Genomic DNA, 21,498 nt, shown 5'->3' with positions numbered 1-21,498 from the left:
TAATATATACTGTTGGCACAAAAATACAATACAAAAGTACACAGCGACAATCATTTTACATAAGGTAGGCATTTTATCCAATAGATATTGGGTTTACTGAAAATGTTACATTTTGTTGTTTAAAAACAAGGCTTTCAAAGAGATTATTTATTTTCAATTTTGTCTCCTAATACCAAGTATAGGGGAATCTGCCCCCTGCCCCCTGGGCACCACCAAAAATGTTTCAAACCCGGTGCCTATGTTTACAGTATATACAAAGGGGGCTTAAGTTTCCAGTGAAACCAAAATTCATGAAGAGAAAAGAAGGAACAGACAAAAACTACCACAGTGCTACTGTTTTGACTGCTTTAGTTGAGAATTTGACAGTCGAAATTAACTTCAACCGCGCTACAAGATTTTAAACAAATGATCTGACCTCCTTACTGTTCGATTGGGTTAACAATAATCCTGATGGCATGTCAGTGCCCAGCTGGGCAGACGAGCATTGTCAGGTGGGCAGTGTAGCCCTGACGGGCAGGAATGCTACCTGAAAGCAGAGGAGCAGACTTTCATCTGCTAGTTCAATGCAAAATAACTGAGGGCCTCGCTGTTTGATGTCTTCCTGCAGGAAGCAGCGACTGGGGCGCTACCATCCATTGTGTTGGTATTTATTTATTCTGGATTGATCCTCTGAAATGTAAAGCTATCTGGTTCAACCAGCCAGCAGTGATCTCAACATAGCTAGGAAGGCTTGAGACAAGTTCTAAAAAGCACAGATTTAAATGCAGTGTGTGCATAATAGTTCGCAAAAGAGTAACACTCCTTAAATAAACATGCAGACAGTGTCAATTAATGTGTGCAGAGCTGTTCTATAAGTAGACAAGCTTGCAATGGTTCTCATTTCACCGGGTTCCATTGACTGATGCAGAATATGAGAACATCAATTTACTGAGCATCATTTCAAGAGGCCAAGACTGCCATCTAATACTTAAATGTTCCTATTCAGATATTCCGGAATTCATATTAGGAAAGCACTATCTTCCCAATTGGCAGATAATATTGCTTAATTTGAGCATTGATTACACACCTCACTGCTAGAAATCCAGGCAACCAGTTAACCAGCAATGCCTGTGCCTGATTGCTGGCACCTGATCATTTCATTTGCACATTTTAACAAGTTATCAAACACCAGAACTGGGTGGAGGATAAGTCTGATTCCATCACCGAATTGGGATGGCATAATTCCAACAGGTATATAGAATACGCAAATCCATGAAACAAAATCAATAGTTTATTGATGGCACTTTGGATTACTTGGCATGAACAGCCACGTAATAACATTGAAATAACTGGATAATTACCACATTGTTCCTGCTCTTACATAATAACAGTGTAAATTACTGTGTAATTACATGAACAACATCTCACAGCAACACAGGTCATTTTCATGTAATTGTACACCTGTAGTTAACATGCTGGAGCAGTGTAGTGCAGTGTAGTAGTTGTACTAACACAGATGCAGACATCTGATACATTTTAACATGATTTGTCTCTGCTGATTATAGGTTTACATTTTGTATAGATAGGAATTAGCGCAAGACAAGTACATCCCCAGTCAGGCCAAAACTGCTCATCCTTCCCTGCGTTGAAAACCATAACAATAAGAACATCTGTCCTCTTAACTCATATTTTATAGGGCTGGCATCACAATCCTTTATTCATACTGACAGCCTGTGCAAGCTCATTCTGTAATGGGATTAAAAAATAGGTTTCCCTTGGATGTCACCATGTTTTTGTGCAACAGAAAAAAAACAAAGTTTGCATAGTCATGTATTGTCATAGTCTGAGTAGCACCATTATAGATGATTAGTGATGAAAATAAAAAAAAAAAACTACTCTACCTCCCCTATGAATAAAAGCTAGATGAAAATGGGGCAATACAGACAATTCCACTCAACTGAATAGAGGTGGAGTAAGGAAATGCCCATGGGTTGTGGGTAAATTCTGGATCCAAACAGATAAGAACTGTTGCTACATCACAAAAGTCGACTGTGGTGCGTAGGGTTAAAAACAATACCAAAATAAAGTAACGGAAACCCTGCAACTCACATATAAAACAAACTGTATTGGTTAAAAAAAACAATATTATATTCTTGATCCCACACAAACTGAAGAACTCTTCACCAGAATGTTTTATATCACTTTTACTACAAAGTATATGGGCTTGAAAATGTGCCGTTGTTTCAAAGAAACCTTACATTACCTTCACAAAAATGTAATCATCCTGCACAGAGAGTGAGTTATGGTCAATCTTGCCAAGGAATTGAGCAGTCACCATTTTGTCAGAGCAATTCTGAATCAAACAGGTCATGTAGAGGAAACCTGAGGGATCAATCAAAAAAACATCAAGAATTGGACGCTGCTTGAAGACATAGAAGAGGTAACTGTATCTATTAGACACCTAGTTAGTAGGCCACCCAGGTGTCAGATAGCTGGTTATGGAAATATATACATTCTCTGCTGAAATACTAATAGTAGAACTTTGACAGTCCCTTATAACATCTTACCATGATATATTTACACAGTAATATTGCACTTTACCTTGCTTTTACTAATACTTAAAACTTTACGATGTTTCACTGTGGTTTACAATACTTTTGCTATGCTCTCTGATACAGTATGCCTTTGCCATGTTTAACTGCTGCCTTTTAGAAGGAAAACCTTTACTAAGTTCCGCAAATACCACGGCCTTATAGTAACATAGCAGTAAAATAATTAATCCCAAAATACCTCCACATACAGTATTAATTAGGAAATGATTGAAAATCAAGATCTAGGGAATGAAACTAGCCTCCACACTTGATAGACAGAGATGTACAATATATAAATATAAACACATAATGTAACTTTATTGCGGTCCTTGTTCCACCTTTGAGCTTTAAAAGCGCATCTGCAAAGGCAATGGAACAGCTCTTCCATGCATGGATGAGTGGCTGTTCTCCTTGAAATGTCTGCTCCGCTGCTACACAGATGTCAAGTAGCATATTTCATTTCACAGCTCAGCTCTGCTTTGAGCCATCCACACTAAATGATAGAGCACGTACAGTAACTTCAAATGTCATTTTAATTGTTTTATTTACATGTCCTTTTTTAAAGATGTTTGCAATCATTTTAAGTGTTTCTAGCTTTTTATAAAAGTTCCCTATATCTGTCATTGCCTCTCTGAGCTTGCCTGGAGAAAAGCTGCCTCATAGAACAGGCTCCCTTATACCATTTAAATCATGTCACAATTTGACCTTTCACCTTAACTATTCTATATGAGTATAGAATAGCTGAGTATCTATACTATACAGTATACATACTACTGTTATTTATATCATGCACCACACACCAAAGACCAGTCCCTCCTTCCCAACTCATTGTGTAACACATCCCATTAATGCGTACAGTTCTATGCCCTAATTATTCTTTGAATAAGACATACAGTATGCACAACATAGAGTGCCAGCAATGCATTCGTCATACTGTAAACAAGCCTACACAAAGAAAATATTCTCTGGTAATAACTGTACCTCCACTGGCATCCTGCATTTCCATGTGTACAAGATCAGGATCAGCATCAACTCTGGCCACAGACCTGGAACAAACAGACACCAGTTAGACCAAGCTCTAGATTTAAAACAACACAATTATGGCTCTGGAACAATAACAATACACACGAGCTTTTCTGTATTCTATTTTGGTGACATGCAAACTTAATTATAGTGTTGTATTAGTTAGTTTATATTCAGGAACTACTATTAAACTTTAAAGTGTCTTTTATTGTCATTTGTTGTGTCGTACGTATGCACAGCATGACCTCTGTACAGAGGAAAGGTTGTACTGGAATTATAACGATGATTGGTACATCTCATTTACAGATCCACCATTGAATGGGGGTGGACTGTGTGCAGCCTCCAGTAGCCAAAGCAATCAGAAATTTGACCAGATTTTGGTATCTCTTTTAACTACCATTTGACAATTAAACGAACTAATACATTGTTTTTGTTTATGATAAATTGATGTTTGGGGTTCATTATGATTAAGTTTGAAATGTATAATTAATTCATGTTTTATTCATATGATTCAATTTCCATCACTAAGTACAGCAGCCGCTAAGTAATGAATGGAACTTATTGATGTAAATGTAAATGTAAAACTGTAATGTAAACATACAGAACCATCAATATTAAACTAAGCTAGAATTCTAAGTACTGAAAACATATGAATTCAAAACATGTCAGATTGTAGGTCCTCTGTAACTATATACACCAATACGAGCTACACCATTTTAAATCTAAACATTCTATGCCTGTTTTCTAGTTCTATTAATAAATATGGATAGGTTTGCATTCTTGGATTTAAGGATATTAAAAATGTATATTTATAACTTAAGTGGGTGAGACCAAATAATTGCCTCCCACCTTCCAAATAAATTGGGTCTTAACATTAAAGAAAATGATCAGATTGTGTAAATCCCAAACCAGCCGAGCTCAAACTTACTGATCCCAAACGTGCAGCCAGTGAATGATTTGCTAGACTGCAGCACAATGTTTTCTTTAACCTTCCTATATTCATTTCATTTTCCTTATGAGAATCAGGAGTAGAATTCCAATTTGGGATTACTAGAGGCATCCCAGGACTAGATTTTTTAATATGATACATATACATTGCTCACCCTTTATAACGCTTAGTGGGGAGCCATAGTTACAAGACCGCTATTTGTGTTCTGCCTTCTAATGAGTATAAAAGGGCTACTGTAATGGCATTATGGAGCAAATGGGAGCCACGATCCTACCGTGTTATAACCGATTCCGCACTATAACGGGGCGCGTTATAACGGGTGAGCACTGTATATGTACATGTATAACAATGCACAATTTTACTAGGAATTCCTCTGATTCTAACTACATTATAGCTGAGTATGGTTTTAAATCAGTGCCTACTTAAGTTAGAGAGAACTGTACTTTTAGCTTTGTGGTAAGATATATACATTATTCTCAACCTAATTCGTAAGATGTATACATTTTAAAATAGACATGGTTGGCCCCCTGCCAGTTTCAGTTGGTCTTTGTGGTCTGGTGCGTAGGTTTGACTGGTCTTGTATGTAAGTTGAAGTGCTTGTTAGAGCTTCACACTTCTTTGGTCCTTCAATTTGTGGTGTTGAAGTGGTGCATTAGTTACTATGCAGAGAAAACGATAAAAATAACAGACTGATGCAGAAAGAGATCAAGTCGAGAAATGAGCTAGAAATAGATTAAACTTTGATTAAAGAGAATTTCATTTTTTTGACAAGACCAACTTCCCAGTTGATCATGGTTTTATTATAACCTGACATGCGAAGGGAGTCTCTCATTGCTGTGAGAGATATTATCTCAAGTAGTTTGATTCAGAGGACCGCAACGTTCTTTTTTACTTTTGAACTATGCTGTTTGTTCTGTTTGCACTGTATGGCATCCATACACAAGATACGATTTACAGTACTAGAATTCTGACAAATCCTTACAGTGGATGATTCCTCATGCGAATAAACACCTTTTGTCCTTTACCTTTTTGAAAAATGGCCGTGTGGTTATAAGTTACAGTGCACTGTAGAGCAGGAGCGCTGTAGTACGACTGGGTTTACATGTACAGTGTCTCTGATTTTTACTCTAAAATGCAGAAATGTTGTAGCTGAACTCCATCTTATTTGCAATTCAACCTACCCTCATATGTCCTCTCAACAATTGATGGTAAAATCATCCTCATTAATACTGACAGAGGATTTACCACATGTCTATCTCTGGCAGTGTGCTACTGAAGTGCTGCGGTGTTGATGGCAGTTTGGAACTGAGCGTCCATGTTCTAAATGCTGTGTATAAGTATCTCAAACTCACCAGAAAAAGCGACCCTTTGTCACTCGTTCTTGTAGCAGAGTCCACTTCCTGCCTAAGTCTGTTGATACATAGAGCTGGATGGGGAGGGAAACCAGAGCTTTGTGAGAAAAAGAATAACTAAGACATAGTGGATCCTATTCACAAAACATTAACTTGTAAGTTATTTAATTTTTTTCTTTCAAAGTCTGTTTTTATGAATAAAACCTGTTTAAAATTCCTCATGACTGCTTTGACTTACAAAAACGACAGATAATGATTTCAGTTCCTGAGAAGCTTCTTTTTAGGAATATTCTAGTTTTTACCCTAAAAACTATTTCCCAGCTGAATTGAAAGTAAAGGCATGGTCTGGATGCGAACGCAAACCATGCAGTTCAAAGACGAACAACTTAACATTCAAATAAACAGCAAGCTCAGTAGTCGAGAGGTAAGTATGTGCCTTATGCTGATGTCAGTATTATTTACTGATCAGTTGCTAGCAGGAAATTAATTACACTACAATGATTGTTTTGTTCCACATCAGCGGTTTGTTGCTGTGGTTTTGAAGTTTTGCTTATCTGTTTGTTACCAGTACTGTCTTTTCTAATCCCTGATTAAAAAATGTGCAGAATACAACCTGAAACATGAGTCATTAATCGGGTATTACATATTACTGCCCTGCAAAAGAGCTGTATTGAGACATACAATGCAGCTACAGCAAACCTAAATGTAAATGCTCACATATTCTAGCGACTGTAGTAGAGGTATACCAGTGGTTCTCAACCGCGGTCCTTGGGACCCCATGTGTTTTCTAGTTTTTGTTCCAACTGAGCTCTCAATTACTTAATTGAACTAACAAATTGCTTAATTAGGCCTTTTTAATTGTTTTTCAGCTCTTAAACACTTGGAGATTTCAAGTTAACTGTAAAATCGGTTACTTTTTACAAGCTGAGAACAATTAAAAAGGTATAATTAAGCAAATTGTTAGTTCAATTAAGGGTTTAGTTAAGTAATTGAGAGCTTGGTTGGAATGAAATCCAGAAGACACAGTGGGTCCCAAGGTCTGGGCCTGAGACCCACTGAAATACACAGTATGTGCAGGTAAGATTACACCACCTTTGTAATGAAGAAGCTGCTGTACAATTTTTGTTATTTTTTCACAAACTTTTCCAGGTATATGCTGACCTACATGTTAAATCTGAATAAGATAATAATATCAACATCCCCCCCAACTAATAACCATTAAAACTACCTTACCCTTTTCTCCTTGCTGTAGGCTAGTAGTTTGTCTTCTTCATTCGGATGGAAAATCAGAGTCTCTACGGAGAATGTGAGAGGCTGTCTCTGAAAGTTGGTTCCCTCATCTGTGCTAATAAAAAGCATCGGGTCCCGGTCATTGATGGAAGTACTCACAAGAATTATCTGCAAAAAAAAAAAAATAATATACCCAGGTCAGGGATAAAAATACAGTTTTATTAATAGAAACCATGCTGCGTGGGTGGACTCAGTGCTCGAGCTGAGAGTGGGAGGAAAACAACAACAAACATCTGATTAAATACACGCCAATACTGTAAGTGTGTTGCCAGGCAGCAGCATTTCACAAATTGGTCAAATTTGGATTTATTTGTTTATTTACTTCTTATTGTTTTTTTTACCATCTTGTTTCCTGTGGCAGCAATAGAAACCTCCAAGTACACAAGAGGTTGACTTTTTTCAGATCTTTTTACAGCAGCCTAACGGTCCCAGAGTATCCAGTGTTTCTAACTGCAACTAAATCATCTTTCCCTGCCTATTATAACTACAGTGCTTAACGTGTCATATTAATTATTAAACACCATTAAGCTCAAATAATAACCCAAGCCAATTTAAATGACCAGAGTATTGCTATTTTCCAGTCACAGGAGATTGAAACAGTTTTCTGTATTATTCATACGCCATTTACCTTAGGCCAGACGTAAGCCTGTTTTAACCAGTTTTATTTTCAGTAAGTCAATTACAAATTGAACCTCATCTTTTTTTTTTATAGCCGTCACCCTTGTTGAGTGAAAAACATTCTTCCTTTCTTTCCCTGAGTTTAGAGAAACTTCCAAGTTGAAATCTGAAGAGGCACAGAGGAGGACTTTCAAGTAATTAAAAGCTCTTGGTGTAATCCACATGCTAAAGAGCCCCTTTGTCATTTCTTCTATTACATTTCCTGACAGAACTGCTCATGTGAGACTGCAGCTCTTTGCAAAGGAGTAAATAGAAATACCATTGTAATCACACAAAGTATCCGCGTGGAATACTAATTCACAAACACTACCTCCCCTAATTTATAGAGAGCTAAGCAGGCCATTGTTAGAAAAAAAAAAGTTATTTACTCGCTGCCTTGGAGGGATACATTTCTCACATTAAAGCCCATATTAATTCATTCTGAAGAAGCTAATAAGAAGGCAACATGAAAACCAAGCAGAGGAAGAGATCTAAAAAACAGACATTTCAAATCACAGAATAGCAGTGCTGCCTCCCAGGCTTAGACCGGGAATCTATATTGGAGCTGCAACCTCCTCCTGGCTGAGAACTCATTATATCCTCCCCTCTGGAGGTTCATGCAATAGACTTCCACAACTTTACTTACATTTTACTACTTGCACTTAATCTCTCTAGTTCTTATCAAAACCTAAGCACAAGTGTATCAAATGTAGTCTCCCACTTGTGTTGACTAATTTCTCTCCCAAGACGGAGAATTTACTGAACTAGCTATTGTGTTGTATGCCCTGCAGTGCACAGCGGCTGTATTTCTATTTCAGAAGCTAAACTGAGATTCTACTTTATGTCTTACTTGTTCTTGTTTATATTGAAAGAAACATTGTAAAGGCCCAAGTAAGAGCCCAAGTAAAACTATTATGTTACAGTGCATACCTTCTATGAATCAAATAACTAAAGAGAGACAGCTCTTATAGAATTAATCTATTCAACCTATTTGCACAAGCAAGATAGATACAGTACCAAAGTAAAAAAAAAAAAAGTTATTTAGGTACTCCTCCAAGTAGTACTTAATCAGTATTAAAAGTAGCATATACAACAGCATAAATATGAATTGATGTGAAATTACCCATAATTGAAGCTCAGTTGTATGTTGATGAACAGTCACTAATTATGTACTGTAACATATAATTGTAACCAAATACAAATGACAAGATGACAAGATATGTTCTTGCCTTTTTACGTCTTAAATATTTAGTAGAGCTGGAAACTAGCAATATGAGTCTTAAACACACTTAAGGTATAAATGGAACATGAGCATAAAATTGCAAGTGGAGTCACACAAGCCCCCCGACTGCCTATCTATTGGCCATTTATTAATTTATGACTGAACTTCATTCTTTAAGCTTTAATGTAATATCTTTTTCTGTCAGTGTGTAGATGTGAGGGGTCAGGGTTACATTTTTACTAGTCCAGGGAAGGGAAAAAACATTAACCTATAAACTCACATTGGTACCTACATTATGCAAAGAGATAACAAAAACTGCAGACCTTCAGATCTTTCCTTCTGACATCTTCTCCGCCGCCATTTTTAAAACTACTCAGCTATGATACAAGTGCACAAGCTAAAAAATGAATGATACTACCGTTGATATTTTAAACCACTAAGTTACATTAAGTCCTGATTTAGAAATGATCTTCATAATAAAAGCCTGCAAGACAAACAACCTTGACACTTTAACCATCAGGAATGTTAAAAATGGGTTCGATCAAGCCAGGTTAATTGAATTAAGGAGGTAAAACATTGTTGAATGCCTGCACTTGGCAACCCCAACTGAATCCTTGGCAAGACAGTAAGACCATTATATTCCAAAGAAAGCCTTCCTTCCACTCAGTACCTTTTGGTGGTGCTATGGTTCAAGCATTAAGAAAAAAGGTTTACACAAAACACTGACTTATGTAATGTTTTAGCTTGCACTCTATGCAAACTGTTTCATTTTTTCATACATATTATTCAAGTGATGCTTGGTCGACAAACAAATTACAAATTACTTTTAACATAAAGCTTTTTGGTATGCCTTACCCAAATACTTTTTTGGATAGTATCAAATTACAGCCCTGGCTTATAAATGAATAACAGCTGTCTATTCCAATGGGGTAGGGCGCACTTACTGTAATTAATCAAATTTAGCACTCCATCAAGCTTTTCGTGAACATGAAGAGGATTGTAAGAACTCAGCGAAAAGAGTCCTTTTGAGTCTGCTATGAAAAAAATGATTTAAAGTAGATTCTTGTGCTACCCTAATCTCCCTTAAAGTTCATAGAAAATGTGCAGAGCAGTTTTGCGATTTCTCATGCTTATCACATGTGCATACTATCAATTTACTGTTTAAGTATAAGTATATTTTTTACCATATACGTGATTTACTACTCTTTTATATGCTTGACTGTAAAGCTACAACGCTGTGCTTTAAATATGCTTTACTGTACTTAGCCGTGCTTTTACAGTGGTATACCACAATACATTTTTTAAAAGGACATCTTACTGCCTACAATGAAGTGATGCACTTATACATACATTATATATATAGTTGGGTACTCTGATGCCTCTGAGTCTCAGTGGGATCAAAATAGATTCCATGCACTTCGAGAAGGCAGGTGGAGCTAGGGAGAGGCCAAATGGCAAAACATGGAACTCGTACGTGGTTCCCTGAAAGGCGAACTGCAGGTACTGCCTGTGCGCTGGTTTTATGGGGATGTGGAAACAGGCGTCTTTGAGGCGTCTTTGAGGTCCACCATGGTGAACCTGTCACCTGGCCTGACTTACTGTAACAGCCATTGCACTGTCAATATCTTGAACCGCCTTCGGGTCGAGTATCGGTCTGAGGCCACCATCCCCCTTTGGCACTAGGAAGTACCTGGAGTAGAACCCTTCCTCCATCTCGAGGGGGTCTATCATGCGAATAGCCCGTTTTTGCAGCAGAGCTGTTGCCTCCAGAGTTGTGGGTCTGTGGCTAATGTTGTAGTCACACCCCGAAAGGGAGAAAGGGAGGGGGCCTGTGCTTGAATTGTAGCGAATAGCCGGTCAGAACGGTGGTAAACACCCAGATGTCTGTGGTGCACTGATGTTAATAGTCCAGATGGCTCACTGTGGCAGCAAACTCCTAGGGCTGTTGTTTTGTCTGTAGCTTAGCCTGTGCCTTCTGTCTTTGCACAGGGCGGCGGAACCTATTATGACCTCCATGGGGAGCAGCCGCTGGCCGGTCCCAAGCATCGCCTCTGGCAGTGGGCGCAGTTTTTAGGGCTGCTTGGCCCTTGGGCACCAGCTTGCCACTGGTTTACGTGCCGGAGTTGGCCACTTGGGAAGCAGACTGCGCATGGTGAGAGTGCTGCAGAATCTTGTCCACCGCTGGACCAAACATTTACCCTGGAGTGACCAGGGCATCCAACAGGGGTGCTTTGTCCCTCTCAGGCATGTGGCTACCAGCGCAGCCAGGTTTCTGCCTACAACCTGTCAGTTGAATTTGGACACACGGTGCAGGTTTTTGTTCACCAGGTCACAACTGCGTCACAGGCTCAAAGAGCATCTTTGGTATAAAGTATTCAGGATTCGGGTCAATAGGAGGTAAATACCCATTCAGTAATGGTTACATTTCATACTTGCCAGGGGTCAGCACTGTAATAATAAAAAAAAACTAAATAGCCTGACAGCATTTCCCCAAGACAACTTTTAAATGTAGGTGCCATTTCTGTTAGTACAGTAACCAATTTAAATAAACAAGTAAATAAAAACGCATACAAGGAATACAAAGATGAATATAAAATTCACAGCAATTAAATGCACACTGTAAAATATAGGTTAAAATGACTATCTGAACAAACACACTGGCCCCACATTGTTGGGATAATTGAGGTTTTACTGGAGTGGTATTGACAACAAAATAAAAATGCTGGTTCACAGATTTTGAAGTATGAATTATAGACACAGAAAAATAAAATTGTTTTTTTTGTTCTATATACCAGAAAAAAGCAGCACTTACAGCAATATTGAGTAACCATAACATTTGTGAAAAACTCGAGTTAAACAAATTGCACCCTAAAGGCAGAACGCTGTGTAGTAAGTGCCTTTCTTCAGTACTCTGGGTGCTGGATGCCAAAAAAAGCCCAATTTCATTACTTTTTCATTTCAGTACAGTACAGCACGGTAACTTAATGGATCAGAACACAGCACACGAAAGTGTGTTAACTGATAAAAGTATATTTTTTCACACTATTGATATTAGAAACCTCACTCCATTACCACATGTTTTGGTGAGATTGCAAAGATGAATGATCTTGTGATCCCGACATAACAGTTTGAAATGTCACATTACATAACACATTTCTATTTTTTTTTTCACTGTCCTTAATGTAATCCCAACACATTATTAGTTGTTCCTCAATGAATCCAATCATGTTTGTCTTTAATAATTTGTATTGGCTTCTGATAAATCCATCATCTCTTTTGTTTGTTAAATTACAGGTGATTCAATAAAAGAGCTGTCTAACAGTACCATATGAAGGTTTATCTGCCAAAAACAATAATTACATGATGCATGACACAGGAGAATAATAACTCCTGTGGGATTTTATGTGTTGTATACAGTTATGTAATATAAGTTTGGATGATCTTGAGCCTAGCATAAGAGCAAATAATTGCACTAATATAGTGGTAGCCACTACACAAAACTATTGGGCAAGATGTGATAAAACCTGTGTCCTATAATGTTTGTGCAATTTTACTTATTTTATAGTTAATTTTGCAAATTGTAACATAATTATTATTAACTATTATTATTATTATTATTATTATTATTATTTATTTCTTAGCAGACGCCCTTATCCAGGGCGACTTACAATCGTAAGCAAATACATTTCAAGTGTTACAATACAAGTAATACAATAAGAGCAAGAAATACAATAACTTTTGTTCAAGTGTGACAAACCACAATTCAATAATACAGCAGATAATACTAAAGACTGAAGTTGCTCTCATTAAAAAATGGATGTGAAGTAGGAAAAGGTATCTTAAAATTAGCAAAATCGGGTATAGGACTTGATACACATAGAAATAATTAGAATGTGACGATAGACAAGTTATTTCTGCAATGTAATCTAAGGTAGTTCCATTAAAGGTGAGACTTCCATAATACATATTTCATTTTTGGCCATCACTTGTTGGTAATATCCAATTTTTTCAACCCTTGTCCTTTGTACCTGAACCAGCTGAAAAGATATAAAGGCAATTTTCAAAGACCAAACAACCTATCTAAGCTTCAATGGCACATATACAACACAGCATAACAAGCATAACAGCAAAAGGTGTACAGCTGTCAGCTATTTACAATAGTCAAGCAACAGATACAGAGAGCACGATGCACAACGCATTATGCATTATGCATTACTGAAAGCTATACAACGCACATGTATAGTCTACATCACAAGCTGTTCTAAGCATGTGACTCTACGATGGCCTACATATGTCTTGGGTTTCTGCTACCTCTTTAAATGCAGAATGAATACCCAGTGAGTATATGAAACAGAGCTAAAGAGCTTGACCTTTTCCACTGGCTAAACCCTATCATGATTTTGACGGATCCTTTCTGAATATAATACATTATTTACCTAGCCTTTATTTCAGGTTTTGGCTGAGTAAAAAAAAAAAAAAAAGCTGATACAGAATATTATATCTGTTGGAGAAAGACATTACAGGAAATTACATCCAAGTACAAACTTTTATTTGATACAGACTGCATACCCAGGATGCTATGTCACAACTTAATATGTTGTGGGTGTGTCTTAAATGTGATTTATAAGGTAGGATTGCCAGCTGAGAGCAAGCACTTTGTAACTAACAAAAATAGTTACGTTTTAAAAACACAAATCAGCCATCAGATGTGGCTTAAATGAGAAACATCCTTAAAAAATTTAGAAAACACAATTTCCAACTCACCTATGTTTCTTAATATTATCATCAAAACATTTTTTTCTTTAATGAAAAACAATGTGGTGAACAAATGTGATAACCCAAAAAGGTTTCAGTTTTCAATTGCAAAAATGTACATGTAATTGTGGGTTATTAAGTTTTTGCAGGACCCCTTCAATTTTCAGAATTCGCAGCCAGCGATATCTTGTTTGTGGGATTTAAAAATTCCTTCATTGGGTATTATGGTTTTGTAGACCTGAGAAGGTATTGCATACAATATTGATCCTAAATTTGTTCAAATAAATACAATGTCCTTCTGTGGACAGGATGGCTTGTGGGTGACGTCAGACCAGGAAGAGAGACACACAGTACTGCGGTATGAAGTGCTGATGCGCAAGTTCATTGAAAATAAAAGGTGTGAACACAAAACAAAACACTTTTCAATAACAAAACAAAACGGCACAGTGGCCAAAATAAACAAACAAAACAAAACAGTGAACTAACACAGAAACAAGTAACGTGCTGGTTTAAAGTCAGCATGCATAGCCAGTGTTTTCTCTAGTATTTAACGTCACTCACATCTCTCGTTCCACCTCTCAACCAAAACCAACCTTGTGCATCCAAAACTGTGGGTTTTTATACATGTGACCATCTCCAGATTAGTAATGAATTAATCCATCTGGAGACGGTCACATTATACACAAGTTTAGCATGGATGGGAAATTTTAACCCCTTCCATGCTGTAAAATAATTAACAAAACATCATGTTTTTACACACTAAACAATACATTTAAATCATAATATACCAAATACAATACAAAAATGTCACAAACTACACACAGGGGCAGGGTGTACCCCGTCACGCCTTCACAGTCATATTTTCCCTTACTTGGGTGAATGAAAAATATTGTTTTTAGTCCGCTGCTGAAGCTGGAATTACATCCGTCAAGGTTATATATTTTTATGACTAAGGCGGCAGAAAGATTTTTTACCCAGTTTTTTACACAGTCTTTGTCACATACCCTGCTCTCTCTGATGAAAATGCAAGCAAACAAACATTAAATAATGATTTATGAGGCTGCATGTGACAAGATTGCAGCTTACAAGTGGAGTAAAATTATAACCCAATGCATAACTCTGTCCAGACAGTAAGGGTCACACTTCATAAGAAAGGAGGGATGATGGAATAATTAGTTTACCATGCTTTTCCATTGCTCGTGCCTTATGCTTTAACTTTACAACGCTTTACCATGCATGTCTTAAATTGACCTTGCTTTTCACTGCTTTACCATGATTTACCTGTGTTTTTGTTTTGCTCTACTACATTTCGCTATGGATACTGAAGAAACCTTTTCATAGTAATTAATTTAATAATTAGGGGTTCTAACTGTACTAGCTGCTCAATATTTATATTAAATAATTAGATTCCATATGCTGTATGGATCTGACCTTTAAAATTCAGTTGGTGTTTTAATTCTTGAATTTAATTCCTATTTTTGTTTCTGAGCTACCTGTGTCACTGAGCTTAATTAAGCCTTTTATAACATAATACAGTACCGGTCAGGCAAGTCTAATTAGCTCCCTCAGAGTTATTGTGGCAATCAGATTTCAAAAGGGGAGGAAGCCAACTATATTTGAGGAATGTAAATAAACTGGACAATGGTGTCTGCTTTCTGTTAAAGCTAGCAGAATGCACAGGAGGTTATAAAGGAATATATTAAACAGACACCAAGCAATGATTATTTACAAGGATCCAAGTTCAATTATGGAACACTAATGTTACCATAAGAACGGTTAGTCAATCAACTTTAAATTATTATTTTATTTTATTTTATTTTATTATTTTTTAATGTACTGTCTCTCTCTCTCTCTCTCTCTCTCTCTCTCTCTCTCTCTCTCTCTCTCTCTCTCTCTCTCTCCAGGCAGTCCCATCAAATTAAAGGCGGGTGACAGACATGACATGGAGACCTTATCCAAGTGGCCCCATGGCCTATCAGCTGCCTCTAATTTTGAGTGTGCTAACAAGCAGCACAAAGTCAGGCCTGGGTTGCTGTGGGGACTTACTGAGAGGGAAGAAAAAGTCTCACAGGCTAAACCTTCGGAGACAGTGTGCACTAGCCTGGAGAGAAAAAATATAAGATTTTGGATCCTGCCCCGTCATCTTTTATCAAGCACTTCCTTGGAAACATTCATTGAAAGAATGGCGCTTTCAGTGACCTCAATTCAAGAACAGGGGTCCAGTCGACATAACAAAATGATAGATGTGCTTGTCTTTCATTTTATTATTATTACTGTAAATTTTCTTTTACAGAAAGCAGGCATAAAGGAAAGCATTGTTCATCGTCAACTTCAAACAGATTCAGTATCATAAAATCTCCAGTGCCCATAGCGAAACAGAAAATCTCCAGTGCCCATAGCGACACACTCCCCGTGCAGCCTCAGATGATGACATATATCCACTAGTTATGTGGTAAATGTCAGCAAACTGCCTTTAAATCAGATTGATATTCCTATGCATAAGTATGTGTTAAGGTGCTTTTATCTTTCATAGACTTGTTGGCTGCCACAGGGCCAGTATAATAATGCAGAAGTTTGTGAGAGGATTATGGAAACCTGTTTTCTGTGTATTCTGTGTGCGCCATTGGGTTTAAGAACCAGCATTGTTCAGCCAATTCATTGGCATGGATAAATGTCACTGGAGCATCTGTTATTTGAGCAGTTCTGGGTGGCTCCTAGCAAAGCAAAGCAGACTTCATTCTGCATTGCTCTGACTCATGTAACGGCTGCAGATTTGAATGACTAGGAAAGTGAAGCCTTATCCCAGTGTGCTAACCAGTCCTTGGAAGCTCTGCAAGTCACGGTTCTTAAAATTTCTTTTTATTTGACAAGGAATGTCTTTTAAAGGTTTCTATCACCAGGATGGTCTGGATTACTTTCTTATTAATAATAAAATCAGTGCATGCAGCCCCATACTCTATTGGAAAGTTTGTAATTACGACCATGATTGTCAGTCATAAGAACATAACTGGCAGCAATATCAATACATTTCTTTAATGACTAATATTATTGAAAATACCTGTACCGTATGTAGAGATCAGAAAGCAATGGTGTCTTATTAAGTGATAAAGATGTTTGAAAAATGACTTTTTACAAATTATGGGCTTCTGTATCCAATTTGTGCTCATTTTGGGACAAGTAATGAATGTAACTTTTTTTACCATCCAAAAAGTGTAGTGACTAGCTCTATAGAACGGCTTAGTGTGTGCTGTATGTTCACTTCATACTTTGGTACATACAGTAAGCTTAGTAACAATCTCTTAGCAGATTTTAATATACTATAGAAGATGCAGAACATTTTTTAAATTACAGCCAATTTTCTGCATGGTACATTGCCCAGTTAACCAAAAATTACAAACATGTCTCTTTTTGATTACAACAATGCAACAACACAATTATGAGAATAAGCTTCTATTTTCTTTTGTGTTATGTATTTTCTCTTTTGTGCTGTTTCTTTTGTGCTGTCTCTTCCATGCACAGCTTCTGCTCAAAAGGTACATGTTCTAATTGTCTCTGGGTAATCAGTTTTATGCAGTTTGATGCACCTGTAGTTGCACCAATTACACTTATACCTAAAAGATGCAAGTATAATAATTTATAGGAGGTCTGTTTTCCCACTTACCACCCTTGCAACTGAGAATGTGTATTTCAAGTGTTTTTTTTTATCTTATATTGGATCATTAAGTAGCAGGATTTATTTACTGAAGTCTTGCCATCAACAGATGGACTCTGAAGGAAACAGTTTGTTACTAGTAAAATTCAGAATATTTACAGTACATTGGGGCTGATTTTCAAATGCTTGTGCTTTTCAAAACAGCTGTTACAAAACTAGAAAACACACCAGGCATTTCATTTAAGACAGTTTAAGTAAGGTAGGTTGTTTATTTCTCATTGTGTAACTGAGGTTACAAAATGTTGCTTTTTTGCCTTTTAATTTACAGAATATAGCTTTAAAATCATTCCAATTCTCTTTAGATCGGGACACGACTGGACAGTGCACATATCAGAAGCAGATTAATATTCGTCCTCTCTAAAAGATGTGGACTTTTTAATGAATTTGACAGAACATGTCTTGAATAGGTTTTTTTTTTGTTTTAGCTTTGTGGTTTTAACAGTTTTAGTCCTCCATTAAGTGACTGATCAATTCTCTTCCAATGCCAGATTGATGACTACAAACAGGATGCTCCAATCATTCATGATGCTTACAATGTGCCAAAGGCCATCCAACATCTCTCCAGATACTTCTGCACAGGATGTCTACATCAGCTGGGTGTTGGATTCAATTTGCCAGAATGAAGAGTAAGTTTATGAGAAAACCCTGTGTTAGTCCCCATGACAGAGTAGACAAAAGTTTCAGGGTTGCGCACATCTGTTTGGTCTGCTTTTGCAACAAAAGATTACAAATAGGTTGACATTTTGTCAGGATGTGTGATGATGACTATCAAAATATGCAGTATATCAGCCAAGTTTTCTCAGAGAATGTTTCCACTGTGTTTATTTTTTTTAGCAACTGGCAATAACTTGTGCAGTGCACAAATACACACATCACATACCAATCCCCAATTCTTAGAATGGAATTGACTCTCAATATTGTTTGTAGCAAAATCCATTAAGTCTACAAGAAACATGTTGAGTTATCAGAAATGATTTAGCTCTGTTGATTGGATTCCAAAAACAATAGTAATCTCAACCTTTAATGCACTTCCAAATAAAGAAGCAAATATAATGTAAGAAATAGTGGCACATTATGGTTAGAAAAAAAATCATTACTAAAAAGGAAGGTTTTTTTTTTTTATTATGGCAATACAATATATTCTGACATTACAGAAAAAAAAAATGTATGAATTTAAAAAGTCAAGTGGACAGATATAATGCACACATCATTGTAAAACACTTCTACATACAGCAGGACAGCTCACAAACAGGAAAGTAAGAATCATTTGGCATTTCTACCACATTATTTATTTTATTTATTTATTTGGCAGACATTATGGGCACTAATAGTTTCCAGACAATATTTTAACAAGGGGGAGAGAGCTAACTTGCCTTCTTTCTATTCTCAGCTGACCATTTTCTGAGTAAAGACTTTCTTACTGTTAAACTCCCTTTTTGAAGACCATGATACAAGCTTGTATGAAATACTCATTGGATTAATGCAAGTAGAGACACAAAGCACATTTATAGGCTTGTGTGTCAGACTACAGTAACAAGATGTGTTCGTAATACTTTTTTTTGCATCATTGCTTACATATGAAAAGCCTGTTATACTGTTCAGGAAATTATCAAATACATGGAAAGTAGTGCTGCTGTGGAGGGATTTTTCCACATCCTTTGGTTCTCTGCTTCCCACAGGAGCATGCTCTCCACAGGAAATTGGTCTGGATACTCTGCAATTGCTTACATTTCCAGTGTTAGAACTCATTGTTTAAGGTCTGCTTCAGACAAAACATTCTCTTATACAAAAAGGGGGGAAAAACAATACTAATTCATATACATCCATTTTCATCCAATCATTGAAGTTATATCAACTTTATACAAAAATGCGGGGTCTCTGTCTATGACTGGCCTTCAGAATCTTGCATCACACAGTGGTGCTCTTTTTCATATACTTTTTCAAATTGTTTTCTGTGTAACTGTATGACCCCAAACTTCCATCTGCTGAGGTGTTTTGTTTTTTAAAGACCAAACCCTAGCCCAGAGAATGTTAGCATTAACTACATAAAAAACAACACTGTACAAAATATTCTACACTGTAGGTACCTCAATCATAAAAAAAAATGTACAGTACATACAGGCTCATCATAGCATTGGTTTGCAGCGGTTATTATTATAACAGCTCAGATTTATCTTTGAAGAGCTTGAAATGAAACAGACATTGAAATCAAATATGTTTATTGTCCAGAAGGAGGGCAAAACTAAAAGTAGGATTCAGGTTTGATGTTGTAAATGTCCAGCAGGTAACTGTGAATAATAGAACACAGGAGCAATGCGCTTCCCAGATGAAGCCTTGAATATGGGTTCTACCCAGTCCTGTAAATATAGGTTATGGTGGGTACAGTAGGTTGGTAAATTAAATCAACCTAGAGCCTTTAATGTGGTGCCAGTCTTTGAACCCGTCTTGGCATTCACCACACTGAAAAATATACCGGTATTTATACATTTTTGGTAAAATGACATACATAATCTCCTACTTGGTTAATGTTGTGCAATTAATATGAAACTCTGACAGTAACTATATTACATATTACATAAGAAAAATAAAGAAAATGTGTTACATAATCGCAGTGAAGGAGTTTCTCTCGGGTTCATATAATTAAATCATTCCACTATTATTTACCTGCCCTTGCACAACCCACTCTCACTGTCTGCATGTACAATGTTATTGTATGCACTTGGATATGATCAACACATATGTCTCAATAAATAATGTCTGGACTCATTACTTTTGAGCTGACCCTCATTATTCAAATCAGCAGATGCTGCCTGCATAATTTCAGCCTTTATTAACTTGTTTTCACTGCCACAAGGATGGCAAGCAGATTGGATTTGTCTGAGGAACTGGGGAAGGGAGAGAATCTAAAGGAGTGTGCAAAATAGAAGTTAATGCTACTCATTGGCATTTAGTAATCACAGGGGTGTGTTACAGCAATCTCCTTCTTATCCCTATTATCTCTGCTCAATCACATGCTCTGATTCTACCAATCTACGCCAGACTTTATTTAATGTTAGATCTCTGTCTAATAAAGCTCCTCTGATCAGTGATTTTATTATGGAATATAACATTGATATTCTCTCCTTAACTTAAACTTGGCTTGGAACTGATGGCAATGTTTCCTTGATTTAGGCTTATTTTTTCCAGAAAGCACACTCTACAGGGTGGGGAGGTGGACTTGCCACTATCTTCCACACTGAACACAGAATCAAACAGGAAACTTTAACTTTAAATAACCAATTACCTGTTCATATTGTAATCATACATCAGCCACCTAAGTCAAACTCGCTACTTTTAGCTGAATTTGGTGATCTCTTATCTATATTGTTTGTCAATTATGATATAATTATTTTATTGGGTGATTCTGACATTCATGTTGACATTGAATCTGATTCTAATTCTTCAGAATTCTTTAGGCTACTGGATTCCCTAGATTATGTCCAGCATCTTAAAGGTCATATGCATAATTGTGGCCATACTTTAGATTTAGCAATTTCCCGTGGTTTAGTTGTTCAAAATTTCCTAACTATTGATCTGATCACCTTGCCATTCTTTTCGAGGTTACTCTGCCTAAGTGTGGAATGTACAATTAAAATGCGGGTAGTTAATTCTTCAACTGCTGTAAAGTTTTCTGAAGCTTTCATCGCCACTTCCTCAGTCTTTAGCATTAGACGAGTTGGTTAAGACCTACACCTCCTTGACTAGTAGCTTAGAAAACTGGGAGAGTGTCTTTTAAAAGAAGCTTGCCATGGTTTAATGATATGACTGTCATATTGAAATGTGGTAAAATACAGGAAGGCTCTGGTGTTGGCTAGATCATCATATTATTCTAATTTAATCTAATCCAATAAAAAAAAAATCCTAGATTTCATTTTGCTTCCCTAGATAAATTAGTAAATCCTCCCCTGATACTCCCACCCTTAACACTG

At 36.8% G+C, this 21,498-nt stretch overlaps 1 protein-coding gene across 2 annotated transcripts in view; it reads right to left on the bottom strand.

Moving 5' to 3' along the window:
• Nucleotides 1–21,498, bottom strand: part of LOC117421367 (VPS10 domain-containing receptor SorCS2-like) — a 304,868-nt gene that overhangs the window by 58,391 nt on the left and 224,979 nt on the right. For both annotated transcript variants that reach the window (XM_034035673.3, XM_034035674.3), the window contains exons 4-7: nt 7,128–7,292; nt 5,895–5,968; nt 3,552–3,616; nt 2,243–2,361 (exon numbers count right to left, since the gene is read on the bottom strand). In XM_034035673.3, the coding sequence (XP_033891564.2) occupies nt 2,243–2,361; nt 3,552–3,616; nt 5,895–5,968; nt 7,128–7,292 (423 nt within the window). The remainder of the gene's footprint in view (nt 1–2,242; nt 2,362–3,551; nt 3,617–5,894; nt 5,969–7,127; nt 7,293–21,498) is intronic.

Source organism: Acipenser ruthenus, chromosome 1, assembly GCF_902713425.1.
Source record: "Acipenser ruthenus chromosome 1, fAciRut3.2 maternal haplotype, whole genome shotgun sequence".
Classification (NCBI taxonomy): domain Eukaryota; kingdom Metazoa; phylum Chordata; class Actinopteri; order Acipenseriformes; family Acipenseridae; genus Acipenser; species Acipenser ruthenus.
The sequence above is the reverse complement of the archived record's forward strand: the minus strand, read 5'-3'. Positions and strand labels throughout refer to the sequence as shown.